The sequence below is a fragment of the Drosophila virilis genome, chromosome 2 (assembly GCF_030788295.1).
Source record: "Drosophila virilis strain 15010-1051.87 chromosome 2, Dvir_AGI_RSII-ME, whole genome shotgun sequence".
NCBI classification, from domain to species: domain Eukaryota; kingdom Metazoa; phylum Arthropoda; class Insecta; order Diptera; family Drosophilidae; genus Drosophila; species Drosophila virilis.
Window position 1 is genome coordinate 32,098,487 of NC_091544.1, and position 25,297 is coordinate 32,123,783.

The window sequence follows — 25,297 nt, forward strand, 5'->3', positions numbered from 1 at the left end:
ATATTGCTCTTTTTGCCATGCATAACATACTTTCATATAGTAACCATAATTATATAACATTCAAATATGACTCTGTTAAAAATATATATGTACGTTATTTTTGTTTTGAGTAATTAGGTACATAAGTTACTTAAATAATTGAAACGCGACTAGGTGATTAAGTAGATAAAAACTAATTTTTTTTATGCTGCATTTGATAATACATAATGGTAATGAAGTATTTTGAATTAAATGTGTACGTAGCTTTAAAATTATTATTGATTTAATTAATTAATAAAGAATTAAGTGTAACTATCAAATATGTCTTTTCATGTAATTCTCTCCAGGTGTTTTCAACACAATCACTTAAATGTGGAACAGCTTTAGGGTACTCAAGAGGACTTTTTAAGTACATATTATCATCAGTTGGTTGATATAAGTTTATATATAGGAAACAATGCTATACACTACATACATACGTATCTACATTGTGGAATTTGAGACATATTATACAGTTTCATCGAGGACAAGTTTAATACTGGGCTGCTCTCGGCATGTTCCACATTTGACTTACTAACTTACGTGTCTATTATATGGCTATGCTGAAGCTATATTAGACCCTATATCTCTGGTCGTCTTTTCGGTGGCTAACAGCATACGTTACGTTATTTGATTGATCAAAATTATTTGCAAATTATATGCTAAACCTTAGAGCTATTCATTCTGTATGTTTTTAGCTAAGAGCGTCTTTTCTTTTAATTAAAATATTGTATTTAGCTTTAAGCTTAAAAGTTTGTCTAATTAAAAATGTATCTTGACATTTAAGATAATTATTGGTTATCATTTTTTTCCTTTCTACTTTGAGCATTCAAATTGAGTTATTTTTTGTAAATTGTGCTCGGGCGAATAGCGCACAAATAGCAAAAAGTTTGGGTATGTGCATTATAAAAGTTCGATTCTAGACAAATCTTGATAGTAAATCATGTGTATACAGCACAAAAGACTGGTTTATAGAGTATATCAAATTGTTGGACTGTCCGTTTGTATATAAAATCCGAATCAATTATTTATACAGCTTTTTGATCGCTCGCCTCTCCTTCTGCACGTTCAGTTGTGTGTTATATTACATTGGTGACCCGTCCTCGTGAATTTTGGTCGTCCAAATGCCGGGCATTAGTTGAGGAGGTAGATTCGATTGAGGAGTGGTAAATTTCCTAAAAGTATTCGTAGCGTAGATGGTATTGGAGTTGGAACTGGGCACATAGCCTTTGTTGTCCAGTCCATCGATGACCGTAAATTGTGTTGCCATATTCTGAGCGCCATGCGAAACCGGTGAGGAGGGCCTGGAGATGGGATGTGTGCGTGGACTGCTGATCAGGGACATGCAGATGCCGCCAATGACAGCCAGCGCAGTGTAGGATGTCTGCGGTATCAGCTGGCCAATGACAACGGTGGAGCCAATGAACGGTGCACCCAGCAGCCAGAACCGAGCCCAGCAAATCGTTGAAAAGGAGGTAATCTTACGTTTCTCCTGGCTAACCAATTCCACGGTGCTTGTGGTAAGTATGGAGAGCGAAGTGGAAATGGCCATTTTTGATACCATAGCCGTGCACATGAGCATCGCTACGTTTGCATCCAACGATACCACGCCAGGCTTGGGCACCAACCAGCAGCACCAGGCAAAACAGCCGGCCACAATATTAAATATGCCCGCCCAGAGCCATTTGCGTGTGGTGTTCATTATCAAATAGAGTCCAATAAATGTGCCAATCATCTCACTGAAGCCGGCCACAAAGGTGTTGATGTACAGATGCTCCCGACTGAAGGAACGTATGTTCAGCAGGCAGCCGTAGTAGACGCTAATGTACAGCGACCAGGCCAGATGGACACAGATCATGTGCCGTACCGCTTTCTCACCCTTCCAGATAGACCACCAGCCGGCCGGTGGAGGTGCATCCATGGCCGTTTGTGCCTGTAGCTCCAGCTGCTGGTCAATATCATGCGGCAGACTGAGGCGTGTTCCGTTCATTTCGGCACACTGGAGCAATATCTTTTTGGCTTCCTGCACACGGCCGCGCTCAATCATCCAGCGCGGCGAGTCGGGTATCCATCTGTAAGTAAATTTTAAAAATTAATTTTCTTTGTGTTTTCCTATTTCTTTAACTAGTTTTTAGCATTTTATTCACCACACTCGCGCAGCGTTGCCACCCAGGCAACAAATGCAGTTTGAGGAGTTTGGCAAGTGCAATTAAATTTGTTTTAATCGTTATATGTTTTGTGTAATAAAAGAAAACAGTTTTTATAAACGGACTGCGCCTACTTTAGATCGCGTATGTGTTGGTGGTTCTCACTAACCAATAAGACTTTGATACTTACTGCCACAGGTAGATGAGTATGACTGTGGGCCAGGAGATGGCCATATAGAGGTGAGACCAGCTGGACCAAAAACTGGCAACGCCTGGCAACATCATAACGCCTATCGACCAGAATTGCTCGAAGAGCGTCGAGACGCACGTACGATATTTGGCGCCCGTAATGTCGGCCACTAGAATATTAAAGATGATCAAATTTATTGTATACTGTGTAAAGGTGTGTGTAATAAAAACTTACTTATCATGCCGCCGGCGGTGTACATCTGAGCGCAGCAGACAGCGGAGAGGCATCTGAAGAATACATGAAGTTCATAGGAAGCCACATGGCCAGTAAGATTGCCACAGAAGATTTGCGTGATCATGCCAAAGAGCATAACGCTGCGTGGACTAAAGCTGAGGTGGAGAGACGCAGAGAGAGAGGGAGAGAGAGAGAGAGAACGATAGATAGGAGGTGAACAATTGTAGTTGGATTTTGGTAAGTTGTTATTGGTCTAATTGGACTTACTATTTTAATAAGTGATTGGCCAAAATGCCGCCGGTAAGAACGCCAAACAGATGGAAGAACTGCGTCACCGAGACAAGTATATCACGCGAGCAGACCAGATCGTATTGCGTAACCACCGAATGGTAGTCGCTCTCATGCTGGAACTCCGTGCAGGGTATCACATTCGAGTTGCGATTGAGCGGCTTCTCCCAGACGCGCGGCTCCTGTGCACTGTCCTCGTATTTGTAGTAGTGATGCGCATGCTCCTGCGCATCCTCGTACACATTGCAGAAATCGATGCTGAACTCCTGATCCTCCTTCTCCTCCTTTTGCGGATGCGACACCTTGATCCATTGCGTCTGATTTTGGGTGCCAATCTCTGCCGGCGGCTTGCAAAAGAATTCGCCATGCCGGGGCGCGGGTGCCGTAAAAATGATGCATGCCATGAACCAGGAGGAGGGTATTTTGCACAGAAATATTAAAAGTACGGTGCGCAGCTGCCATTTACCCCACTGGCCGGTAATCCGACCCACTGCATCCACTTTGCTTTGCATTTTGATATTGGGCGTCGGTGGCTTCCCCTCGAGACGTGCGAAAGTGTCGTGCGGATAGAGCTTGTAGTCGTGCGTGTGCTTATGGGCGGGCGTCAAACTGTCCAGCGGCGTATAGAACTCCTCCTCGTTGTTGTTGTTGTTGTTGTTGGGCTCCCCCTCCTGCACGTTAAGCGTTGGTGTGGGCGACGGCGTGGGCGAGGCCAGAGAGTTGGTCAGCGAGCTGTGACGTCGGTACTCGCTGGGCGTGGCACTGGGTGTGTGTGCGGTATACTGGCCACGTGGAGCGGTTGCTGATATGTGCGGATTTGTTGCCTGTGTAGGTGCGTTTGTTTGGGCTCTGGTTGGTGTGGCCGTGGAGGTTGGCTCGTTTTCTTTCAGGGGGAGTAATGGTGATTCAGCCTGTGGAAAAGTGAACAGTTGGGGAAATTGAGGATTAGTGTGTGTCCTCACAATTATTCAAATCCAAAGTACCAAATTAACTAACTTTAAACTCAGCTCAAAAGCGTCGCAAACTTCTGCCTTATTTTATATTTATTATTAATTTAATTTAACTAAATATGAAATGCGGCTTAGCCTCGAATCCATTACGCTAAAACTTTACATACTTCAAAGGTAGACATACTTCAACTTAATTTAATTTAACCTCAAGTTAAGCTTAACCGCAAGTTAAGGCGTAATCGAAGTTAAATTAACCCCAAATTTGCTTACAGCGACTTCAGTGCAAATTGCTTGATTTTAAACGCAAAAACAGCCTCAGTTTAAAATAAACCTAACCTAAAATGACATAACCTCAAACTCGGATTAACCTCAAGCTTAGATGTACTCAAATTCAGTTTAACCTCAAATTTAAACTAATCTCAAATTTGTGTACACCAGCTTCCTTTTTTAATACAAATTCAGCCTGAGCTTAACCCTAATCAAATTTCTAAAATTAATTAAAACCTAAAAAACGTAACCTCAAACTCGGTTTAACCTCAAATTTAGATTTACTCAAATTCGGCTTAACCTCAAATTTATTTAGAGCAACTTCAGTGCAAAAATATTGCTTTTTAATATCACTTTGGTCTGAGCTTAAATTAATTTAAGTTCAAATTACGTAACCTCGAACTCCGGTTAACCTCAAGTTTAGATTTACTCAAATTCGGCTTAACCTCAAATTTAACCTAACCGCAAATTTGATTGCACCGCGCAACTCTGCCAACTGGCCTCAACCCCACATTGCCGACAAATACGTCAAATACTACCCACACACAATGGCATTAAGGACCTGCCCCTGATTATCTCAAGTGTTGGCCATTCTCGACTCGAGTGCATTTTGTTGAGCCTGTTGCTAAGCATCCTAGATCCAAGTGGCTGCAACCGCTCGAGTGGGAAGTCCAGCCACACTGAATATGTTGCTTAGCGACTTGGGGCCCTGCAGCTACAACTTCAGCTTCAGCTTCTGTCATGGTGCAGCCGCTCGGCTACCAAAATAATGAATATAAATTGCATTGGCGCCGGGCCGGGGCCCATCTCTCTATTTATAGCGCTACTCAAGTAATTTGAAACCCAGCGCCATGCGGTGGCAACTACATATCAATTCAAGGCACAACCACACACACTTGCCTTATCATTGATATGATTTCAATTCAGGCGGGGACCAAAGCTGGGCACGGACCACGAAAAGGCGGCCACCGGCTGCCACAGTCTGCCGGCAGCCGGTTGTATATTCCGTTTTTGTTTTTTTCTTTGCATTCATTTGTCAGAATTTTTTTGTCCCGTTTAACCATTTAATAAGCCGAAAATACTTAATTATACATTTGCACGCCGCGCATACCCATTAATAAGGCAAAGTACAGGCAACAAGGGAGGCATAAAAGCTATGTTTGAACAGGTTAAACTGGAGATAACAAAGGTGCCGGGTCTATCAATGAGTGGCAGTTGTTATAAGTATAATATATTAAAAATTTGCCATTAAAATTGACTATAATATATGTATTTTTAATCAAAAAGGAGACCATGTCCGTCTGCAGCTTATTCTTTTTGGATAGCTTCTATCATTTTCGAATATTGATAAATATCGACTTAAGGGTGTTTTTTAAGGCATAGGTCAACATATATAGAAGCTAGTTATATCGAACTTGGTAGGTAGACTAGTAAAAACATTTAAACCCTTCCCCATTCTCCCCAATATTGGAATCTCATCAGATCTAGACATTCCGATTAAAGCATTCTGTTACAGCCTCTCCTTTTCTTGATAAGTGCAGGGTATATTGTAATCGCATTCTGTCTTTTGTTCTTAAAGCACTTTATTTGATTCTTCATTAGGTTCTTTTATTTTTACTCCTTGACTATTTTTCCCAATCTCCCCAATATTGGGGAGACCATCTGATCGAGACCTCCTGATTAAAGCATCCTTTCTGGCATATAGCCTTTCCTTCTCCTTATAAGTACAGGGTATACTGTAGTCGCATTATGTCATTTGTTCTACTTCAGTCACTTTAGTTGATTTCTCAAGCTGTAAACTTCTTTAATAATAACTCCGCTCGACATTCTCCGAACTTGTCAAGTTCAACTTTGGAGTTGGTTAAGTTTTGGACTCTCATTTTGCTTTTTTGTCTTCACGAATGACCTCAAGAAAAGAAAAAACGACAACAAGACCCCTGCTGGCATCCCATATATATATATATGTATAAATATTTTGTATAGTTGGGGTATATCTCCCGCAGTTGTGCATAGTTCGAGCTGTGCTTGTCTTCTTTTTGTTTTACTGTCGCATTTTTATGTTTTGCCATAATAATATTTTGTTTGTTTCGTGAGCCAAAACAGTAAAATGCGCTTTGCGGGTTTGTTGTACAGCACTTGCCTCCATATGACCTATTTGTGTGCTATACAAAGCAGATAAATTATAGTACACAGTACTTAATAAAATATATTCGGATAGAATATTTAATATGCCAGACCACTTCCTGTTTTATGCAGAAGGAGTAAAGGATAGGAATTTGTTACTTGAATCAAGTCCAACTTTTAATAAGCTCCGAACGAGATGCCAACAACAATCTTAAATGACATTGTGAAAACTTGGCTCTTACTTTAAGTAAAAAGTACTTTTTTAAAGTTTTTTCGCTAAGCACCAAATGTGGCCAAGGGAACTTTGAATACTTTTTATAGGTATTTTACAGTTATTTTAAATTTAATTTACAAACATTCAAGTAATATTTATAATTTATTTAAGAACTATGCTTAGATAAAACAATTTATTTAAGTATATTTATAGAGGAAATCTGCTTAAAGTGTTGAGAATTTTATCCTATCAAAATAGCACTAAAAACAACATTTTTTCCGAGATTTAATGCAACATTAGAAAATATCGTATGTCGACAAACCAACCCAAGAGCTATGAAAAAAGCCCTTGAAAAGGGAAGGGGAAAAATGCTTGTTAAGCTTGGTAAAAAATATGCATAATGTAAGAAGAACTTTAAATCATTTTTATAGGTATTTTATCATTATTTTACAATTAATGCCAAGCTTTCAATTAAGCAGAATTTCTAATTTATTCAATAAATAAGCTGGAAGGAATCAATTTACTTACGAATATTTATATAGGAAATATGCTTAAAGTTTTTGGAAATTTTATGCGTGTACTTCGCATTAAAAACAACATTTTTTCCGCAAATTCATGCATTATTAGAAGATATCATATGTCGACAAATTAACGAAAATTCATGACTAAATATTACAATTCCGACCGCAGGGCATATGACAAAGGACCTTGAAGAGGAAGGGCGAAAATCCTTGTTAAGCTCGGTAACAAATATGCATAATGCATGTGAAAATGTGAATCGTTTTTGTATATCAATTTCAAGAGCTGCACGAAAATACAAAATATGGAAAAACATGTTTCACGTTACGATTTCCATTTGCAAGCGCTGCCAAAAAATATGCAAGAGTTTTTGCATTTTCCGTTAATTTTCTATTTTTGGTGCAAGCTTTTCACAATCAGTTAAGCAAACAAGTTGGTTCATTTAACGGGTGATTGTTCGCATCGACTTATTGATATATTCGGGCCGACACTTGCGCAAATAGTTCTCAAGGTTAATGCCAATTGCCGGCACTTGTTGTTGTTGTTCTTTATGGTAAAAATAAAACAAATAGCTGTAAATAAATGAACCCTTCTGTTTTATGCGGTCACGTGACGGTTCAATAAACTTCCCCTTCCCTCAACGAGATTCTATTGAACCCGGCCGAGGTCCATTGCATAAGAGATTTTTAATAAAATTATTACTCATACGCCCCGTTGTGCGTGAAATTTGATGGCCTGTGCCGCGTGGGCGGCTGGTCGGCTTGTCGAATAATTAACTTCTGACTGTCAACTGATTTAGTGGGCGTGTGTCCGTTTAGGGCGTGGCAGTAAACATTGTTGCTCGCCTGTCAAAATGTCATTAACATGCTAAAACACACACACACACACACACATACAAGAAGAGGTGTCGCTTCGGAACTGCTTGAGCTAATTGTTATTCATCCGAATTTTATAAAATTTCAATTGCGCCAATTGGTGGTTGAAGTGATATAATTATAATGCCAGAATGCTGCTCTTTATTTTCTGGCTTCACGTGGTTCGATCTTTAAACTTTCTGCTTACTAATTATAATGAATGCCATTTGAAATGAAATTTTTGTCTTTATGTCCTTCGATTTCCAAAGAAAATTAATTAAATGCCTAGAAAATTAGTTTTTCAAATATTGTATTGTGTCAATTTGAATGATATTTTGATTAAAATATCTCGCAACTTCTTGTTCGCAGATATCTAAATTGAAATGTTTTGTCTGCATGTGTTTTGATCTGCCCACTTCGTGTTCAGTCCGACTTTATATAGATTAGCTGTCAGTAAAGTCACTTTTCCCACACGTAATTATAAAGAAAAATTCATTTCAATTTATTTCTTCTGCCTTTTCAGCTTAAGCTCTTTATGCTTTTCGTTCATTCACATTGAAAATGTTGCCTCGATTTTTATATTAAACTTTTCAATTGATTCCCAACTGAAATTTATGCCTGTCACAGCGTGCAATTCTTTCGATTTCGCATTTTAATAAGCGCAAAAACCAAATAAACCGAGCCATAAATTATTTATAAGCTGCGTGAGTCCCTGCTCCCTGTTTCCAGCTCTTTGAGTCCATGATTCTTTGGAACTGTCTCTGCTGACTGATGGGCGCCGACACCCAAAAATTCACGACTGATTGCGCTTCACATTGTTGAGGTGTGTGTGTGTCTTTTGCTCTGTTTAATAATCTTATTAATGTCCTCTTTAGCAGCTGCGGCAATAAATATTTGGCTGCTGGTCTTGCAGGAAATTACAATTGCCTCTGGGTCAGCGTCGCCCACAATTTTATTAAGTATACGCCGCATTGGTCAGCTCAGTTCCTGGCTCTGGCAGCAACAACATGTGTTTACCATTCTCATCATTTGCCTATTTATTACGCCCAATAACTCGATTCAATAAGCTCTCCAAGTCAAGAGCTTCCCCATTTGCCGGTTGGTTTGTTTTGCTGTTGTCGCTGCTCGCTTTTCCAGGACACTGTCAAACTGCCAAATAAGGCATCAATTTGAGTTCCAGGCATTTTGCGGCCCATCTGCCATAAGAGTGGCCCATTGTCGTCGGGGCTCATGCTTAAGTTCATGAATAATATAGATAACAATTGTTAGCACTAATAGGATTTTTAGGGGCTTTTCTTGGAACCACATGAAAAGTCTTTAGAAATTGTTTACCTTTTTTTTAGATCCTATCTATTTGCCCAAATCAGAAAGTGGAGGTGGCTGTTTTTCTGAGCGTCGCACCAGCTGGTGAGAGGTCGCTGGTTCGAATACAACACAAATTTGCAATAAACAGATTAACAAAGATAACTTGTTTGTAAATTAATAAAAATCGAACCAGCTGACGAGAGGTCGCTGGTTCGAATACAACACAAATTTTCTATAAACAAATTAACAAACATAACAAAATGCTTGCAAATGGTGTGTTTTAAATTAATTTACTATTTATAATTTGATTATAAATCAATCAGAACAAACTTTAGTTAATCATGAGCTGTAACTAATTGACAAATATTATGAATGGAAGTAATTAACTTACTAGCGCAGCAAACAGCTCGCTTTAATAATCAAATGTCACAGTTGAAAAATATAATTAACACCAAATATTTTCAGCATTCGTTTGTGTGCAAATAATGAAGTTGAGTCTGGCGTGTAAAGAAAATGTACAAGCATATTTATATTAGATATATATATATATATATATATATATATATATATATATTTTACTTGCTTATTGAAAGTCGGGTACTTGCATAACTTTTCTGCTCTCCATCAAATTGCTAAGCTGCCAGCGAAAACTTCATAAAGTGCCTTAAGCTGCAGACGGCTTGAAAATAAATTAAAAAGTATTCCCAAGCATGTGTCACCCCCTTTTTGCCTGCCAATCAAAATATTTGTTGTGCATTTTTTAATCAATTTGGCCATAGTTCCCAGAGAGTTTATTCAGCTAATTGGCATATCAATCTTAAGTCCTGCAAATGCTAATTGCCAACAGTTGCTGATATTTTGGTTACCCAGGTGATTTTAGTGGGCAGCTCTTTTGTCGGGCATATCTCTTGGCCATTTTACTCGGCTAATGATTCATTTACTGTTAACGAGAGCGCACATCGTGGGCTCGTGCTGTTACCTGCTCAGGTGCTTTTTTCCTTTGAGCTTTGAGCTGACAACAATGGGCGCCAAAGTTAATTGGAACAAAGCTGTAGCAGCTGCATGCTAAATGCAAAGATGGGCGTAACATAACAAACACGCCCTCGCCCGAAACCCGTTTACCATTTGCGCCAAGGCGGCTGTCATTGTCATGTCAGGTAAAAGAGCCAAGCTGTTGACATCTTGAAACCAAGGCAACCTGACGTTTCTTAACTCCTTCAAGAGCTCAGTCAGTCAGTCATTCAGTCAGTCAGTCAATCAAATGAAAGGATTTAATACATGGAACTCATATCTGCTGCAGGAGCTTTTTTCTGTTTTATAACAACATCTTCTCGGATTACCCTAAGCTATAAAGTTTTTTCCATTTAACCCTATGACGAGTCTAACTGTTATTATTCATTTAAAATTAGCTATGAAATCTGCAAAAGACAGGCCACAATTTTACTATTTAGCCAAGAGTCACGAACATAATTCCGACTAGACGTAGGACCAGACGTTGGTCGAATTGAGTATTTCATTGATAGAATTTTTGTCAGCCTATTAAACTAAAGACCTGAATAAACTGGCGATAATAAACAGCAGCAGCTTCCACATAACTTTTGTAATATTGATAGAAGTGTGAGAGAACTGTGTGTGGCACGAGCTGTGGCACGTGTATGTAAATGTGCCTTGAGTGGAGGCATCAATCGAAACTTTGGCCACCCAGCTAATGCCGTCAAAACAATTTGACGCAGCATGGCGTATGCGGAATATATGGCAAATTGTTATTAATATACGTGTGTCGAAGTGAGCAGGTTTTCGTGTGTAACGGGCATTATTATATAGCAAACATTTGCATCGTGCGCTTGTATGTACATTAAATACATATGCGCCAAAATAGTCTGAAGCAAAGGTGTTGACAAACAAAGGAACTCGAAAATATTAGATAATTTCGTGTTCGAAATTTTATCAAATCAGGTTTTATGAGGGCTAATTGAGAAATTCCTTTTGGGCCTCTCTTTGCGCTTCTAATGTGTCTACAACTTCAAGTTAAAGCTTCAACGGAAGGAACTTAAGTAAAAACTTTATTCAATGGAAGTTCTATGTACTTGCTGAAAATATTATTTTGCTTGAGCCTCTCTCTGCGCTTCTCATGTGCCTACAACTACAAGTAGCAGCTGCAGCGGAAGAAACTATAATCTGAACTTCATTCAATGGAATGAATGGAAAATCAATACATATGTAAACTTGCTAAAAATTGTATTCTGTCTACGCCTTTCTCACCACTTCTCATTTGTTTTTAGCTACACCTTAAAGTTGTATTCGCATATAACTTAAATCATCTTAAAAGTTTTAAACTTCATCTCAATGAAGTCTTATATGCTACCCTCTCTTGGCGCATTGCTCATGCTTCAAGCTTCTGCCATGTATAGCCAAAATTCAATTTGAAGCTACAGACGTCAGCATCAAAGCTTTCACTACGCCTCCCCGTATTATTTGCACAGAGCTTCAGCCACTGCCAGATGTTGGCCCACAAATTGTTTGAGCAAGTGTTTTTTTTTTGGCACGATTTCAACGGCTGAAGTTCAAGCGTCTGTTGTTTAGCCAAACGTCAATTAGATAAACAAAACCTGCCCAGCTTCAAGGTAATCAAAAAAACATCTTTATCATTAACATTATTATTATTAGTATAGAGCACATTAAAGCGCGTCATTAACTCAATTCGAAAGCAAGTTTTATGCAGCTGTTTCGCACTTAGGCAACAAATTCTGAAATGGGACACAAAATGGAAGCCCTAAAAACAGAAAAAGTTGCAACATTTTGGGCACATTGTCAATTATTTTTATTTTTGCAATACATATTGGCCGAAAAAACGGACCATAATTGGATGCTGTTCGGTCCGCTAGTTTTGAGGTTTCCCTTGGGCTTCGGCAAATGCAATTATCTAAGCAGCAAAAACGCTCGAATTTAATTGAGTTTCCCCTGGAATTTAACATGACTAACATTTGCTAAGGCTTAAGCTTGAACCTGACTAGTTACAATGTACGATAAAAATATGTAAAAGAAATTAGATAATGGTTTAAAAGTACAGCCAAATAGGAAACAAGGGAAAATTTTATTATTTTTCTTGGCTTTATTTGCAAAAGTAAACTTGAAGAAAAAAATTGAATAAAATTGAATAAAAAATGCAATCAATTGAAGTATTTGTACAGACTCAACACACAACTTTTCTATTAATCGATAATAATCGATAACTATCATTCTGATTAGAATGAAGACAATGATAATGGATTTGAACTTTGTTTATTAATCGCAAACAATTGATAAGTACCATTTTGACCAGAAAGAAGAGAATAATAGTGACAAGACACAACAATAATCGATACATACCGTTGTGATTAGAGAAAAAGATTGATAATGGATTTAAACTTAGTGCTTAAATCGAAAATAATCGATAACAACAATACTGATTAGAAAGAAGAGAACGATTGTGAATTTGAACTTTGTTTATTAATCGATAATAATCGATAACAAAAATTATGATTAAAGAGCAGCGATAGTGATTTGAAGCGATAATGGATTTGAACCAGCTGAAGATAGCTGAGAAAAATGATAAATAACTTCCTGTTATTTATTAACTAAACCCAAAAGCTTAAAGTTGAATTTGCTTTTAAAATGTTCTTAAATCGGCACACATTCTATTAATTATCCTTTGACACGTCTGCTTGCTGTGTGTGAATTAATTTGAAAAGCTAGCTTTATATGTTTGCTATTTTCTTAGAATTTCATGCAATTATCCAAATGTTTAGCTGAAGTGCTTAAAGCCCATGCTCACACATGAAGATGTTGCATTCCTATCGAAGGAATTTTCATGCCTCGCAAAATTTGGCCACCCGCTGAGGTCTTCATATATATATATATATATATATAGCCCCAAGTGGGCGGCTTTTTCTTTGGCCTAAGCTTCAGATTTTGATTATTTTGTTATTGTTGATTAGCGACGCGCTGAACGGGAAATCGACATTGGGAAAGACGAGCAAGAAAATGAAGGAAATGAGGGAAAGGCACAATTTACAAGTCAAATGCGAATGTTTTTTTTTATGTATTCGTGTTTTATTATTTTCTCTCTTCTTCCGTCGTTGGTAAACAACAAGAAGAACAACAACAACAAAATTTGGCTACCTTATGCCCAACCGTAAAGAGAATGAATCACTCGTCCTTGATTTTGTTTTTTTATTGAATTTCATTTATATAATACGATCCATTGATGGAAAATTTCACACGCCCCACAAAGTAGGCAACATTTTCATTTGGCTTAAATCCTAATGCCTTGTTAATGTCAAGTCTGACTATGCCACATAAATCGGATCTAGTACATTTGCATACAAATGTCAGAGATCCGGATCTCCAGCGACCTTTTGAGCTGACAAATTGTAGCAGCTGCAGCAGATGTTGCTTCTAATGGCAAGGATTGCGGCATTTTCAGAGCTGCGACTAAGCTGCTTATGGCACACTCACACACACTCGCACACACACAGCTCTTAAGCATATAATTATATGCTATGCAACTGATTTATAGCATGGTTAGTCATAAAATAAATTACAACTTTTGATGAGCCAACTTTTCTTATCGCAGTCTTTGGTAATCCTTCCACTTAATTACCTTGATTTGCATGTCCTGTGCCCATAAAGCAATGGGTAACCGTTTGGCACATGCCGCATAATTATTGCAGGTCAGCAACATTTTAACATGAAAACAAAATATACAATATGAAATATTGATATTCTGCAATTATAATTGGATTCGTGCCAGGGCTCTGCCTTCAAGTCCTTGCCAAATAAACTTCTGACTATAAACATGGTATATAAGAATTCTGTTTTCAGTTTTATTTAAAAAGCAAAAGTTTAAGACGTAATTGAATTTCATGCCAAAAATATTTTAAGCGTAAACCAAAAGATATTAAATTTTAAACAAGCTAAATTCCATTTACGCCGTCGGCAATTATTGAAAGTGAATTTTAAAGTTTGTTTAGACAGCTTTTAAAATTGTGTGTTTATTGAATTTAACACAATGTAGCTGCTGTGTGAAATGGATCAGTATAATTAAGAATTTGTGGGCATAAAGTGCATAAAATTAGTACTTGATACGTGCATTTTATTTTCATTTTTATAGCTGTTATGAGTGCGCAATGGGCCCAGAGCAGCGCATGCTGGAAAGTATGCAATATAATTTTTTATGACATATTTCAATTAGCTGGACGAATGCCACTTTGCAAGTGTCACTCATAATGTCCTGTGCTGTCTGCGCTCGTCTGTCCCTGTCTGCCCTGTATTGTCCCGTTTATAGTAAACAGCTCAATTGACTTTTAATGCCCTTACGAACTGAGCACGAATTGCAATTTATTGTCCTATGCCGCGCGGGGTCGGAGCACTTTCGCTTGAACGGGCATCGCTTAATTGGCAGCTTATTTGCCGTCATTTATTTGTACAAGTGTATTTTCTAGTTAATAAGCTTTTGCCATTGTCTTGCGTTTACTTCATTTATGGGCACAGGAAGTACATAATTGTGGCAATTTATAAATACAATCTCATTTTACTGCAAAAACTGGCTTTGATTTTAGACCTGAGTAAGTGCCTCATTAAATGCACTTAGTGCGTGACCCTTGGGCAAGACAAGCGTATTAATAATACAACAAAACGTTTGTCAACAACGAACCAGAAAGTCACAGCTTGTTGGTCTTTGCTTTTCAATTTGCAATATGTCGATTTCGTTTGCATACATTAAAACAAGAAACACTGTGCACAAGTTGACGCACACATCATATTAGTGTTGGGAAACACACAAAGTTTTGCTTTGCCCGAAAGTAAAATGGAGTGCAACCTTACTTATAGTTATTGCCCATTTAATCGATTTTAAAGATCGAGTGTTACCTTACACTGGAGTACAACCTTCCTTACTACTCTTGCCCTTTTACATGAAATATCGATACATTTTTCATTAGCTATCGAAGTCAAAGTTGCCACCTAATCTGACATTGAGTGTTACCTTATATTCTTATATTCTCTGTATATATTTAATATTTGTACCATGCAAGGAATGTAGCGACAATTTAATGTAACTTTGTTGCTTTTTTGTTAAAGCTGTCAATTTCGCGCTTGATTAGTTGCGTCTATTTGCAAATTTATACATTGTCCTTTCCCACAAATATAAATTGGTTTCAGTCTCTTTTGTCAGCCGTAATTTGGCTGAGCACAGGCTCAGTTATTAAAGTTTCAAATGCGTGGCACGAGCAACAGAAAATGCTGCTGATTAACGTAAAGGGGGGACAAAGGAAAATGCTCGGCTTGTTATATAATTGGGAAAAGCGAGTGCACACAGGCTCACCCACACACCCAGCAACACACACACACACACTTACAATAAAAGAGGCGTAGCTTGCTTAACCCACAGTTGGCCAGAAAATCTTGAGTTGAAAATATTTTGCTTGAACTTCAAAGCGTTTTAGTGTCTACGCCTGGTTAAAGACGAAATTCCGCAAATGCCACTGGAAAAGGGACATGTCTCAACATTTATGCTGTGTCTGTGTCCCCTTTTAATCAAATAATTAAAGTTTGCGAGCCTTTTGACCCCATTCGGCTGAAGTTCAATGCTCGCGAGGAGTTCAGAGCACTTGAGATATGCAAATAAAACGTAATGAAAAACGTTTCCAGAGGTTAAACAACTTTTAACAAAATAAAAACGCAGCTAAAATCGAAAGCAACTTGAAAAGTAATTAAAAGGCAATCCTCCTAAAATACACCTTTCATCTGAAGCACTCGACATTAATAACATACTCTGAATTAAGCTTAGGAACACTCGAGTAACCTTTTCGCAGCTGGAACTTTTGCATCATTTTGAGTTTTCGCTTTTGCTTTTGCGTCTAGCGAACTTTGACCTAGCCCAAGAGCCGGACCACAGGCAAAACATTTTCAGGTTCAAGCCGCATTCGCTTTGTACATGCGGGTTCTCTCTTTTTTTATACCCTTCCAAAGGATATTGTAATTTTGTCGTTAAGTGTGTAACGCATTGAAGGAGACATCTCCGACCCCATAAAGCATATATATTCTTGACCAGTCTAGTCAATATAGTTATGACCGTCTGTCTATTTCTATGCGAGTTGTCTTCTCAGTTTTAAAGCTATCTTTATAAAACTTAACGGAATTCCCAGTTTCTGTTGCTGGCAGTACATATGTCGGAACCAGCTGGATCGGGCCACTATATCACAGAGCTGCCATAGAAACGATTGGTCGAAAAGTAGATTCATATAATTTTGACTATCAAGATATTTTGACCATTGTCGGCATTTATGAGTTTTTTACTATGCCCTTACAGCATCGGACAACTATATCATTTAGCTGACATAGAAATGATCGGTGGAAAATTATGTTGATGTATAAAAAAGTGTTTTGGTTTTTCAAGATACACTGACCAAACTCGGCATTTATAAGTTTCACTAGGTTCCCTATATTTCAGCATCAACTTACATCGATCAACTATATCATATAGCTGACATAGGAACGATTGATCGTAAATGAGGTTCTTGTATGAAAACCCATTTTGTTTTTGGAGATATCTTAACCATACTTCGCATTAACTGTGTCCTCTTTGGTTTTTTAGATACGTGCAGAGCATTATAAAATGGTTCGCTCTGCAAGAGCATTGAATCTTCGGCGTGCCGCAGATAGCCCTTCCAGCTCGTTTTGATTTTTTTTTTGTTTTTTTGGGGGTTGACAACAAGAAATACCCTTGTTTGTATCATAAAAGGGTCCCTTTTTGCTTAGATTTGGGGCCCCCATCTTTACGGCCATGTGTGTGTGTTGGAGTGTGCATGCGTGCGTGTGTGCACATTTCCGTTTTATGACATACTTTGCTTACATGTTTGGGACAGCGAATGCGCAATTGGCATAACAAATGCCCCAAAAACACTTTATTCAGGACCAGAACCAGCACCCCCATATGCAATGCTTTTCCCAGTGTCTCTTCTAATTGCCAATTTCCATTTAACTTTATAATTTCTAATGTTCACACAAAATTTAACATCAGTTGTAGCCAAGTTGTGATTAGTCCTGCCTTTATCTAATATCTACAAAATATGTGATTAGAGTGCAAAAACAATATTACGCATAAAAACGAATACGGAAAAACTTTATTTCAACATTAACTTAAATTTCTGCTCGTCTTTGCTTGAATGCGCCAAGAATATTCAATTTGACGAATACTCCAACTATTTGATATGCAATAAATATAAATAATATACATGTCTAAATAAGGTTGAGGCGCGTGTTCACATATGGCTGCATATGGCTCTATGTTCTAGGCGAAAACAAACTGAAGAAAAAAATACAATTTGCATAATCTTCCAAATGTTTGAGATTTAGAGGGCAATTTGTCCTGGCTCTCGAAACGCATATCGCATGTACATGTAAAATGTGCTGCTGTTAGTCCTATAAAAGTTGAATTTTCTCGCACATATCTAATGAGTTGCCCAACCAACTGGGCGTGACTTGCCCCCAGCTGCCGCCTAAGTCGATGCCCAGCCCAAGAGGCATTACCTGTGCGATTTTATCAGCTGACGGCGCGGCACGTGTTTTCTTTAGTGTCTGAAACTAAAGAGCTATGCAAATATTAAACATGCGACTACGTCACAACACTTAATTAAAGAGCTAAGCGTGCAGTTAAGCCGAGCCGCAACTTTATATACCCTGTAACCATTGAAGTTGGGTAAATGCAGGTTTTATATAGCCTTGATGCAAAAGAAGGTAGTAGGAGGGAAGGAAACTGACCCATAGAGGTGTATACGTATATTTATTAAATATACGAGAGTAAAACTTATTTATATTTTGATAATTCCACCACTAATTGATAAATATCGATTAGCAATGCATATATTTTTCGATACCTGCACGCATCGATAAATATCTATATGCAGTCTTGGTTTTATGATCATATCTCAGAGATTATTAGAGCTAGAGACACCTAAATTATATGGAATATAACCCTGATTTACGTTATATACAACAAGCAGAGCGAATATATGCTACAGGGTATTTTCTAGCCGAGCACTCGTAACTATCTAACTCTAGCTTATTTTTTGCGCTGATGTCATCTAGAGTTAAGTAATTTTAATTAAAAATTCAAAACAGCTGCACAGCGTTGCGATATCCCGACCAAGCTGAGGTATTGCAGGAGCAGGGCCACACAACAAAAAAATATACTTAGAGAAATAAAAATATCTTAAGATGGCAGCGAACAGATACTTCTGCCAGTCCCAAAGACGTGCTGTCAAGTTCAAAGTAAACAAACCAACAAGGCATATAATATCTATATATATACAGAAATATGTATATAGCTATTTATTTATGAGCATATAAGGAGCATATAAGTCGCCAGTGCGAATTTATTGCCAGGGTCAGCTTTATAAACGCTGCCCAAAATGCCGTCGCGTTTCTGATTGAAGTTCATTAGTCTCGGTGGGTCTTTTTCATGGGCAAGGGATCCAAATTCGTATATGCCGTGCATATTATTTTTATGAATTATTTAAAAAGATTTGATTAATTGTGGGCTGTTATGAGGACGACTTTGTTTGCCTTTAGTTGGCAGGGTATTATAAAAGAACGGAGAGTATTCGAATAGCAGTTACCCTGTGCCCAGCTAAGCAAGGATAACAAACTCATGGTCAGATATTATCTAGTACCTAAAAAAAAGCGTGCAGAGCGGGACGGCCTTCTATAAATGAAATATACTTAATATGTGTGCTCATATATCACTAACGCTACTCGATAGGCTCAAAATATCATGTCTTGCAATAGATATTTATCGATTTCGAGCAATTGAAAGGGATTATCTTGAGATAAACATGCTCTGCATAAGTTATACGAGTGCGCGTTGAGTTGGAAAAGTAATTCCTGCTGTAATTTAACAAATATTTTCGGCTAGCCGCTTTCAATGGGTCACAACTATTGTGGGCTAAGTATACCCTCTATTGGCCGCTTTTAATGAGTCACGGCATAAAGGCGCGCTAATAAAACTTATCTTTTAGCACATTCAGCAGCGTGAACTCAAAGCTGGCTCGGGGCAGTGCCAGCTCACCAGGCTTTTCTAATCTAATTTGCTGGCTGGCTCTTAACAAACACCAATTCGAGCAACCTCCCGACTTCAGCCCGGGCACAGGCCGTCTGCAACTTATCTGAGTTCCACACAATTTGACTTGACGGCAGTTTTCTAATTATAAGCCAATATTATGTGTAGACATAGGGTTGATATGGGCTCAATATCTAGTTAAAGTCAAGTACCGTTGTCTCATCTTCCTCATCATCTTCATCCTCGTCCTCATCATCATCATCGTCGTCGTCGTCGCCGTTGCCGTCATCGTCAGCTTCATCGCCGGCAGCTGCGATTCGTTTCTCATCGCTGCGTGTCGCTTGACTTGCCAATTTTTCGCTGGAGGAGCCGCTGCCGCTGCCGGCGTTGCTGCTGCTGCTGTTGCTGCTGCTGCTGGCTATGTTACCCAGCAGAGCCTGACCATGACCAATGCCAACATTGCTTTTGTTGCCGCTGCCGCTGCCGCCGCCGCCGCTGCCTAAGTCCGTGAGCATTGTGAAAGGCGGTCGGCAAACGGAAGCGCGCCGTTTAGCCCCCTAAATTGTCAATAATAAGCAACATTTGCAGCTAAAGGCATCACTTTCACATTTCCACGCACACACACACACACACACGCAGATCTGGCCACAGCTGCGACTTTGAGCTGCGGCCATAAAAAAGTTTACGCGCTTTTGATTTGTTTTGTTCTCTTTTGTTATGAGTGCTCTTAAGCAGTTAAGGCCACTTAAATGTTTCTTCAAACGTTCAACGCGACACACAACAAAAATATTCAATGCTGGCGCACACCGCTGCGTATGCGTAATATTTCAAATTTTATCAAGTATACGCCGCCTGAGCCGAAGTAATCCTTTGTTACTTATTGCTAAGCAGTTTGTGCTAAATTAATGATAATTGAAAAATTGAACAATTTCAAAAATTGAAATATACAATGCTGGCGCACAACGCTGCGTATGCGCATTTTTTAAATTTTAATCAAGCATACACCCGGGCTGCAGGTGTAGTTTTTTATGAACTTGATTTTATTTTTAGAACGCTTTTTTTCAAATGCAATTTTACATATTTTTGCACATTTTCTTGAAATATTTTCAACATTAACTTTTCACGCATTGAAACCGACTCAAAAATTGTTTTGAATTTTTATATTCAAATTAATATTGTTTTTGAAATTAGGCCAGTTCTGTAATTATGGCGCTTAACTTTGGGATGGTAATGAAACTGTTTTTGGACATTTGTGGCGTCCGCTCGCCTTGATTTTGTCTCGTGCTGCCGCTCGCCCAACGCGCAACTGATTTTATGAAGTGCGGCTGAAAGCTCAGCCAGCCGCAACGAGCTTCGGCTTTTCCTTGCAGTTTTTCCGAGACCCAACCGAGTGGGCGAAAGCTCTCCGCACCAAAACGCACACACGCACGCACAGCGCGACTTTTAGCTCCATTCATGACCAAGGTTTCAATTTGGCCCGAAGTCACGTGGTCGCTTTTCACTTTCGTTTGGGCCCCAAAACGAAGTTGAAGCTTTGAAGTTTGCCGAAGATAACGAAACAATCAAAAACAAAAAAAAAGAAAACTGTACACCTTTCCCCTTGTGTGTGTTTTCCTGCTCAGCCTCAACTGATTTGTTAGTGCAACTCCGAATGATGGCTAATTAACTGTTGACAAATTATTTCTATTGCTTCGATTAAATGCCTATTGCGTTTCGTGTTGCACAACAATTTCAATTGTCATTCGGCCCCTCTCCCCTCCTGATTAGCGCTCAATAATTTGCGAGGCATTTGCAAATAGCAAAGCCTAATGTTGCACGGTGCTTGGCGCTGTTTACAAAACCGGAATTATGACTTACAACAAACGTAATCACAGGGAACGAACCTAATAAACATTAGATATATTGCAAAACGGAATTTAAAACGCATAGCATTAGGAACTTAATGCAAATCTGCGGACTTTAAGTTTAATCAAGAAAGTAGCAACACATTTGGACAGCTGGTCAAAAATATAACCCCTAAGCTCAACAGAACTAATAAATCAGATTAGACTTCTTAAGTCGGCAGTGCACGACCAGGATATACCCTAAAGCCAACGCGAAACTGCTGTTGCAAATATTCTACACATATATGTTAGATGTGGCTCTGCTTCTTCCCTTAGTCCCACGGGAATTGCTGTCATGATAAGCATCGGTGCTTATAGTCCGATCTTTATGTACTCTTATAAATATGCCATAGACATACGTTTTTCTTATAACTCTTTTTGTAACGATTCTTTTTTTAAATGTATATATATATATTATTATTTACAAGTTCGCTACCACCTAATATTGGCAGCCTAAACTAGTATAGGAGGGAAAAAAATTTAGCGAGAGTAGAGGCTATAAATTTTCTCCCACCTGGTCGTTGATTTCCCATCATTATCTCTTTATCCTATCTACTTAAAACTTTAAATATTCTTTTTTAAATTTCTATACTCTATTAATAACATCTTTCTTTCTATTTTCGTATTTATTGTATTTTCTTTTAAAATATTATAGCAGATTAAGATTATTTTTTCTTTTTTCTTAAGAAAACCGTTTTTGTACTAACAACTTTTTTCTTAGCTGTAGGCACTAATAACGTCTCTGATAAAATTAGCTGTGAAAAGGGGCATAGCTCGCTGGACGGGCAAATAAAACACCTACATGGGACGGTGATGCTATTTGAAAATATTAAAAATAAGAAATGAAGAATCACTAGGAAGACACGAGATCTTGTTGACCATAAATATATAAATAAATAAATAAATTAGTCTAAGGTGTATAAGAATCCTGTCGGATAGATCCTGTGGATGGCACCGTCTAAGGCTTATGCGCATTGCCCTCTAAAGACAAACTTCAGAAATGGGGCACCTAATTCCTGTTCTTCCAAGAAAAGTAAGGCGCCTTGCTAGCGGGTTGAGATGGTAGCGAAGACGCTCAAAGTATCGTTTGGCATGTTGACGGGAACTCCGAGAGACACCCAAGAGTTTCCGCAGGAGCATTACATATCCTTCTAAGAATCTTACTTTGTGCGACGCCTGTATTGTAAGATGGGAATTTGCGCCAATCCCGAACACGTGCACCGCTTTAGGAATCAATTTTTTAAATATATTTTCACTTTGCTTATAAGAGAAAGCTTGTTTTTAGCAGAAAGCAGCCATGTCATCTTTATAGCTTTGGACAAAACTGTTCGTTGAACCATTGAGACATGTCTGCTGAACGTGAGCTTTCTGTTCCAAATGTCGCCGAAGTATTTGGAACGAGTGGAGGTAATCGATAAGTGAAATATTGTGGATGCTTGCACACTTTACGAGCATCTAAAAAACAAATTTGGCGACTCTAGCTCTTACAAGTACCAAAATAGGCTCAAATATGTGAGACTAAGACATCGATTTTGATCGATTTCACAGAATTTAGGCAAGTTATCGATGGCTTGAGGCAAACATGATATTTAGGTGCAATTAGATAAGATAAGTACTCTTAACATTTGTAGTATATAGGGCTTAAAGTTCTCGAACTCGATAAGCTCATACATACGCAAGGAAGGACAGACAGAAAAGGCTATATTTATAGTTTATAGAGTCAAATACGCCTCCTTTTGCATTTTGTATACAATTCTTTTTCAATAGTTTCAGGATATACAAATTCCTAGACATTTCTCCATGAAAACAATTTCTAAGTTGATTTGGGGTTTTTTATTTAACCCGTCAACAGCGTAAAGTCCCATATTTAATAATAATTAGAGCACATTTATTGCCTTGTGCCAGATTCGTCATTTAAAAAGATTTATAGCCCTATTTAGGGATTTTTAAATTGATCTTGGTTTTTGAGAAACCAGACCTAGCCATTTTAGAGCACAGAAAATGTAAGTCCCATAAAAGATATACTTAGCTCTGAGTTGTTATGAATTAACCAGAGTATATAAACGTAAATAAGCCCATTTACGTTATTATTTGCAATGAGCTGATTTATTTTATTAAATTATTCCCAAGTATATTTTTAATTCAAGCCTCGCTGCGCCTATTATTTTATTTACAATTTACAAATCTAATTCGATAGCGCGCAAGTTGCTAATAAATTTTGTAAATTAACAACAATAAGAACGACAACAACTTTTTTTGTGAAAAACTTGCCTGTGCCACGTGCTGCACGCAAATTAGATTACGTATACGCCTAGCGGGCCATGTAAACAAAATGTGAACTTATTTTTTGTACGACACATAAAACATATGAAACTCGAGGGAAACAATGCCATAAAAAGTTGCCAACAATTTAATGAGTTTAAAGGTTTTGGCTTGCAATCAAATTAGTTAACAGCGTCTCGTCTTTTTGCGCTGCCATATGCGGCGTATGGCAACTTTTTCTATACAAATTGCTGCTGTCAATTAGAGACACGCCAAGCTCTTCGTTTAGTCAATATATGTTATTATTCTTGTGGCCTTGGCGAAAATTCGACTCAATTTAAGTGCCCAAGTTCAGCAATAAACTTGCAACACGCATAAACCGAGTTGCAACAATAAATCCAAGCGCTTGGTTCTGAGACGAAGCAGATAAACTTGGGCAAGGACATGATTCAGCGTAACTTTTAACAATTTGCGATATGTATGTTAACAACTTCGAGTTTTTATATTATAAGTGACTTCTCCTTGTCCAAATCCGTATCGATTTCTTGTACTACACCCCACACTATCTGTGGAAAATATGTTTCTTATAAAATTAGAAGTTTATAGTCTGAACTCTATGAAAATCTATATTTTTCAATAAATAAGTTATAAACATAAAAATTACTTATCAAGTCATCAGTATTTAACTCTTGTAATTTACGAGTTATGCTTTGAAAACCTTTGAGAATCGATATTTATCGCTAGGAAAGCGGAATGGGAAGTGAAATATTTCTAATCTGTATACACTTCACGAGAAAGTTCATATTATTCATATCATAAGTCTGATGCATCTAGCTCTTCTAATTTTATTATTAGTAGTATAATTAGTTTTAATTTCCGAACCACGGAAAATCGATATTTATCGATAGGAAGGGGTAAGGGAAAGTGAAATGTTCTTAATTTTTATACTCTACGAGAAATTATAAACCACGTCGGATATACTTATGTAGCTCTTATAATTTCGAGCTAAGTATGTCTTTAAAGCCACTCAAAATCGATATTTATCGATGCAACTAAAGTGAGCGGGGGTTTGTAGTCTTAAAGCTAACTAGCTCTGAATTGCTATCAATTAGAACAGTATATTATGCACTGAGCACTTGATACGCTTAGCGCTGCTGAATTCGGGTTCAACAGCCTTTGACCCGGCACATAACCTAATTACCCACATAACATATTACAGCAACGTTTCTGGGCTAAAATGAGATGGGAATTCAAAATGTTCCCAGGAGCTAGCAATTAGCTTTGTTCGCTGAGTTCTGAAGCGGACGTTGTAGCTTAGCATTATCTTAACTGAATCGAACGAATCACCTGCACTTTGAGCATCACGATCTTGATCTCGACTTTATCGCGTGGCGGGCTGCTGGCACGAGTCTGAGGTTGGGGTTCAAACTCTGTGAACCGTTTGTTGTTGCCATTGGTTCCCATTAGGCTGGCATCGGGATGTATGAAACTCATTTGAAATCAATATAAAACTCCACGCAAACTAAATCTGTGGCGAATATTCAACAAGTATGCACAATTGTTGTTGTGTAATTTGTTTTCGCTCGCTCTCTTTGTTTGTTTTGGTTGCACTTTATATAATCACAGCACAATTTGGTTGTTTTTTATTTGGTTAACAATTTCTTGCTGCATTCTTGCGCCCAAATTAATTAACTTAAATTATTAGAATTTAATTTAAGGCCAAAGAGCAGAGCAAATATTGTAATCACAGAACGGCCGAATCGCTGCGGTCGCACTGAGACGCGATGAGGTTGAGCCAAGGGCCGTCAGCGAACATTTCTTGGCTGTTTTTTCTTTTATTTTCTTCTTTTTTTTCCACTCTTTTTTCATTCGGTAGCCGAGTGGCAAAGTGTCTGTGTCTCGATTTCCGCCAGCGCCGCTCAAAAGGAAGCAAGAGCAGCACT

The 25,297-nt window shown here is 38.2% G+C and overlaps 1 protein-coding gene and 1 long non-coding RNA gene across 3 annotated transcripts in view; one reads left to right on the plus strand and one right to left on the minus strand.

Moving 5' to 3' along the window:
* Window positions 1–157: 157 nt before the first annotated feature.
* On the minus strand, window positions 158–24,906 carry LOC6632389 (solute carrier family 22 member 3). 2 transcript variants are annotated; one of them, XM_015170301.3, is made up of 5 exons: window positions 24,702–24,906; window positions 2,857–3,788; window positions 2,590–2,744; window positions 2,356–2,524; window positions 158–2,090 (listed from the first exon to the last, which is right to left on the minus strand). In XM_015170301.3, exons 1-5 carry the CDS (start codon window positions 24,846–24,848, stop codon window positions 1,103–1,105), a joined length of 2,391 nt encoding a protein of 796 aa, XP_015025787.1. In that variant the 5' UTR covers window positions 24,849–24,906; the 3' UTR covers window positions 158–1,102. The 2 variants fall into 2 exon arrangements, with proteins under 2 accessions (XP_015025787.1, XP_002056625.1); XM_002056589.4 differs by lacking the exon at window positions 24,702–24,906 and adding an exon at window positions 19,422–20,049.
* LOC116650289 (uncharacterized) overlaps window positions 2,738–25,297 on the plus strand; it is a 44,175-nt gene continuing 21,615 nt past the window's right edge. The window contains exon 1 of the long non-coding RNA XR_004303263.2: window positions 2,738–2,826. This is a non-coding gene — a long non-coding RNA (uncharacterized lncRNA). The remainder of the gene's footprint in view (window positions 2,827–25,297) is intronic.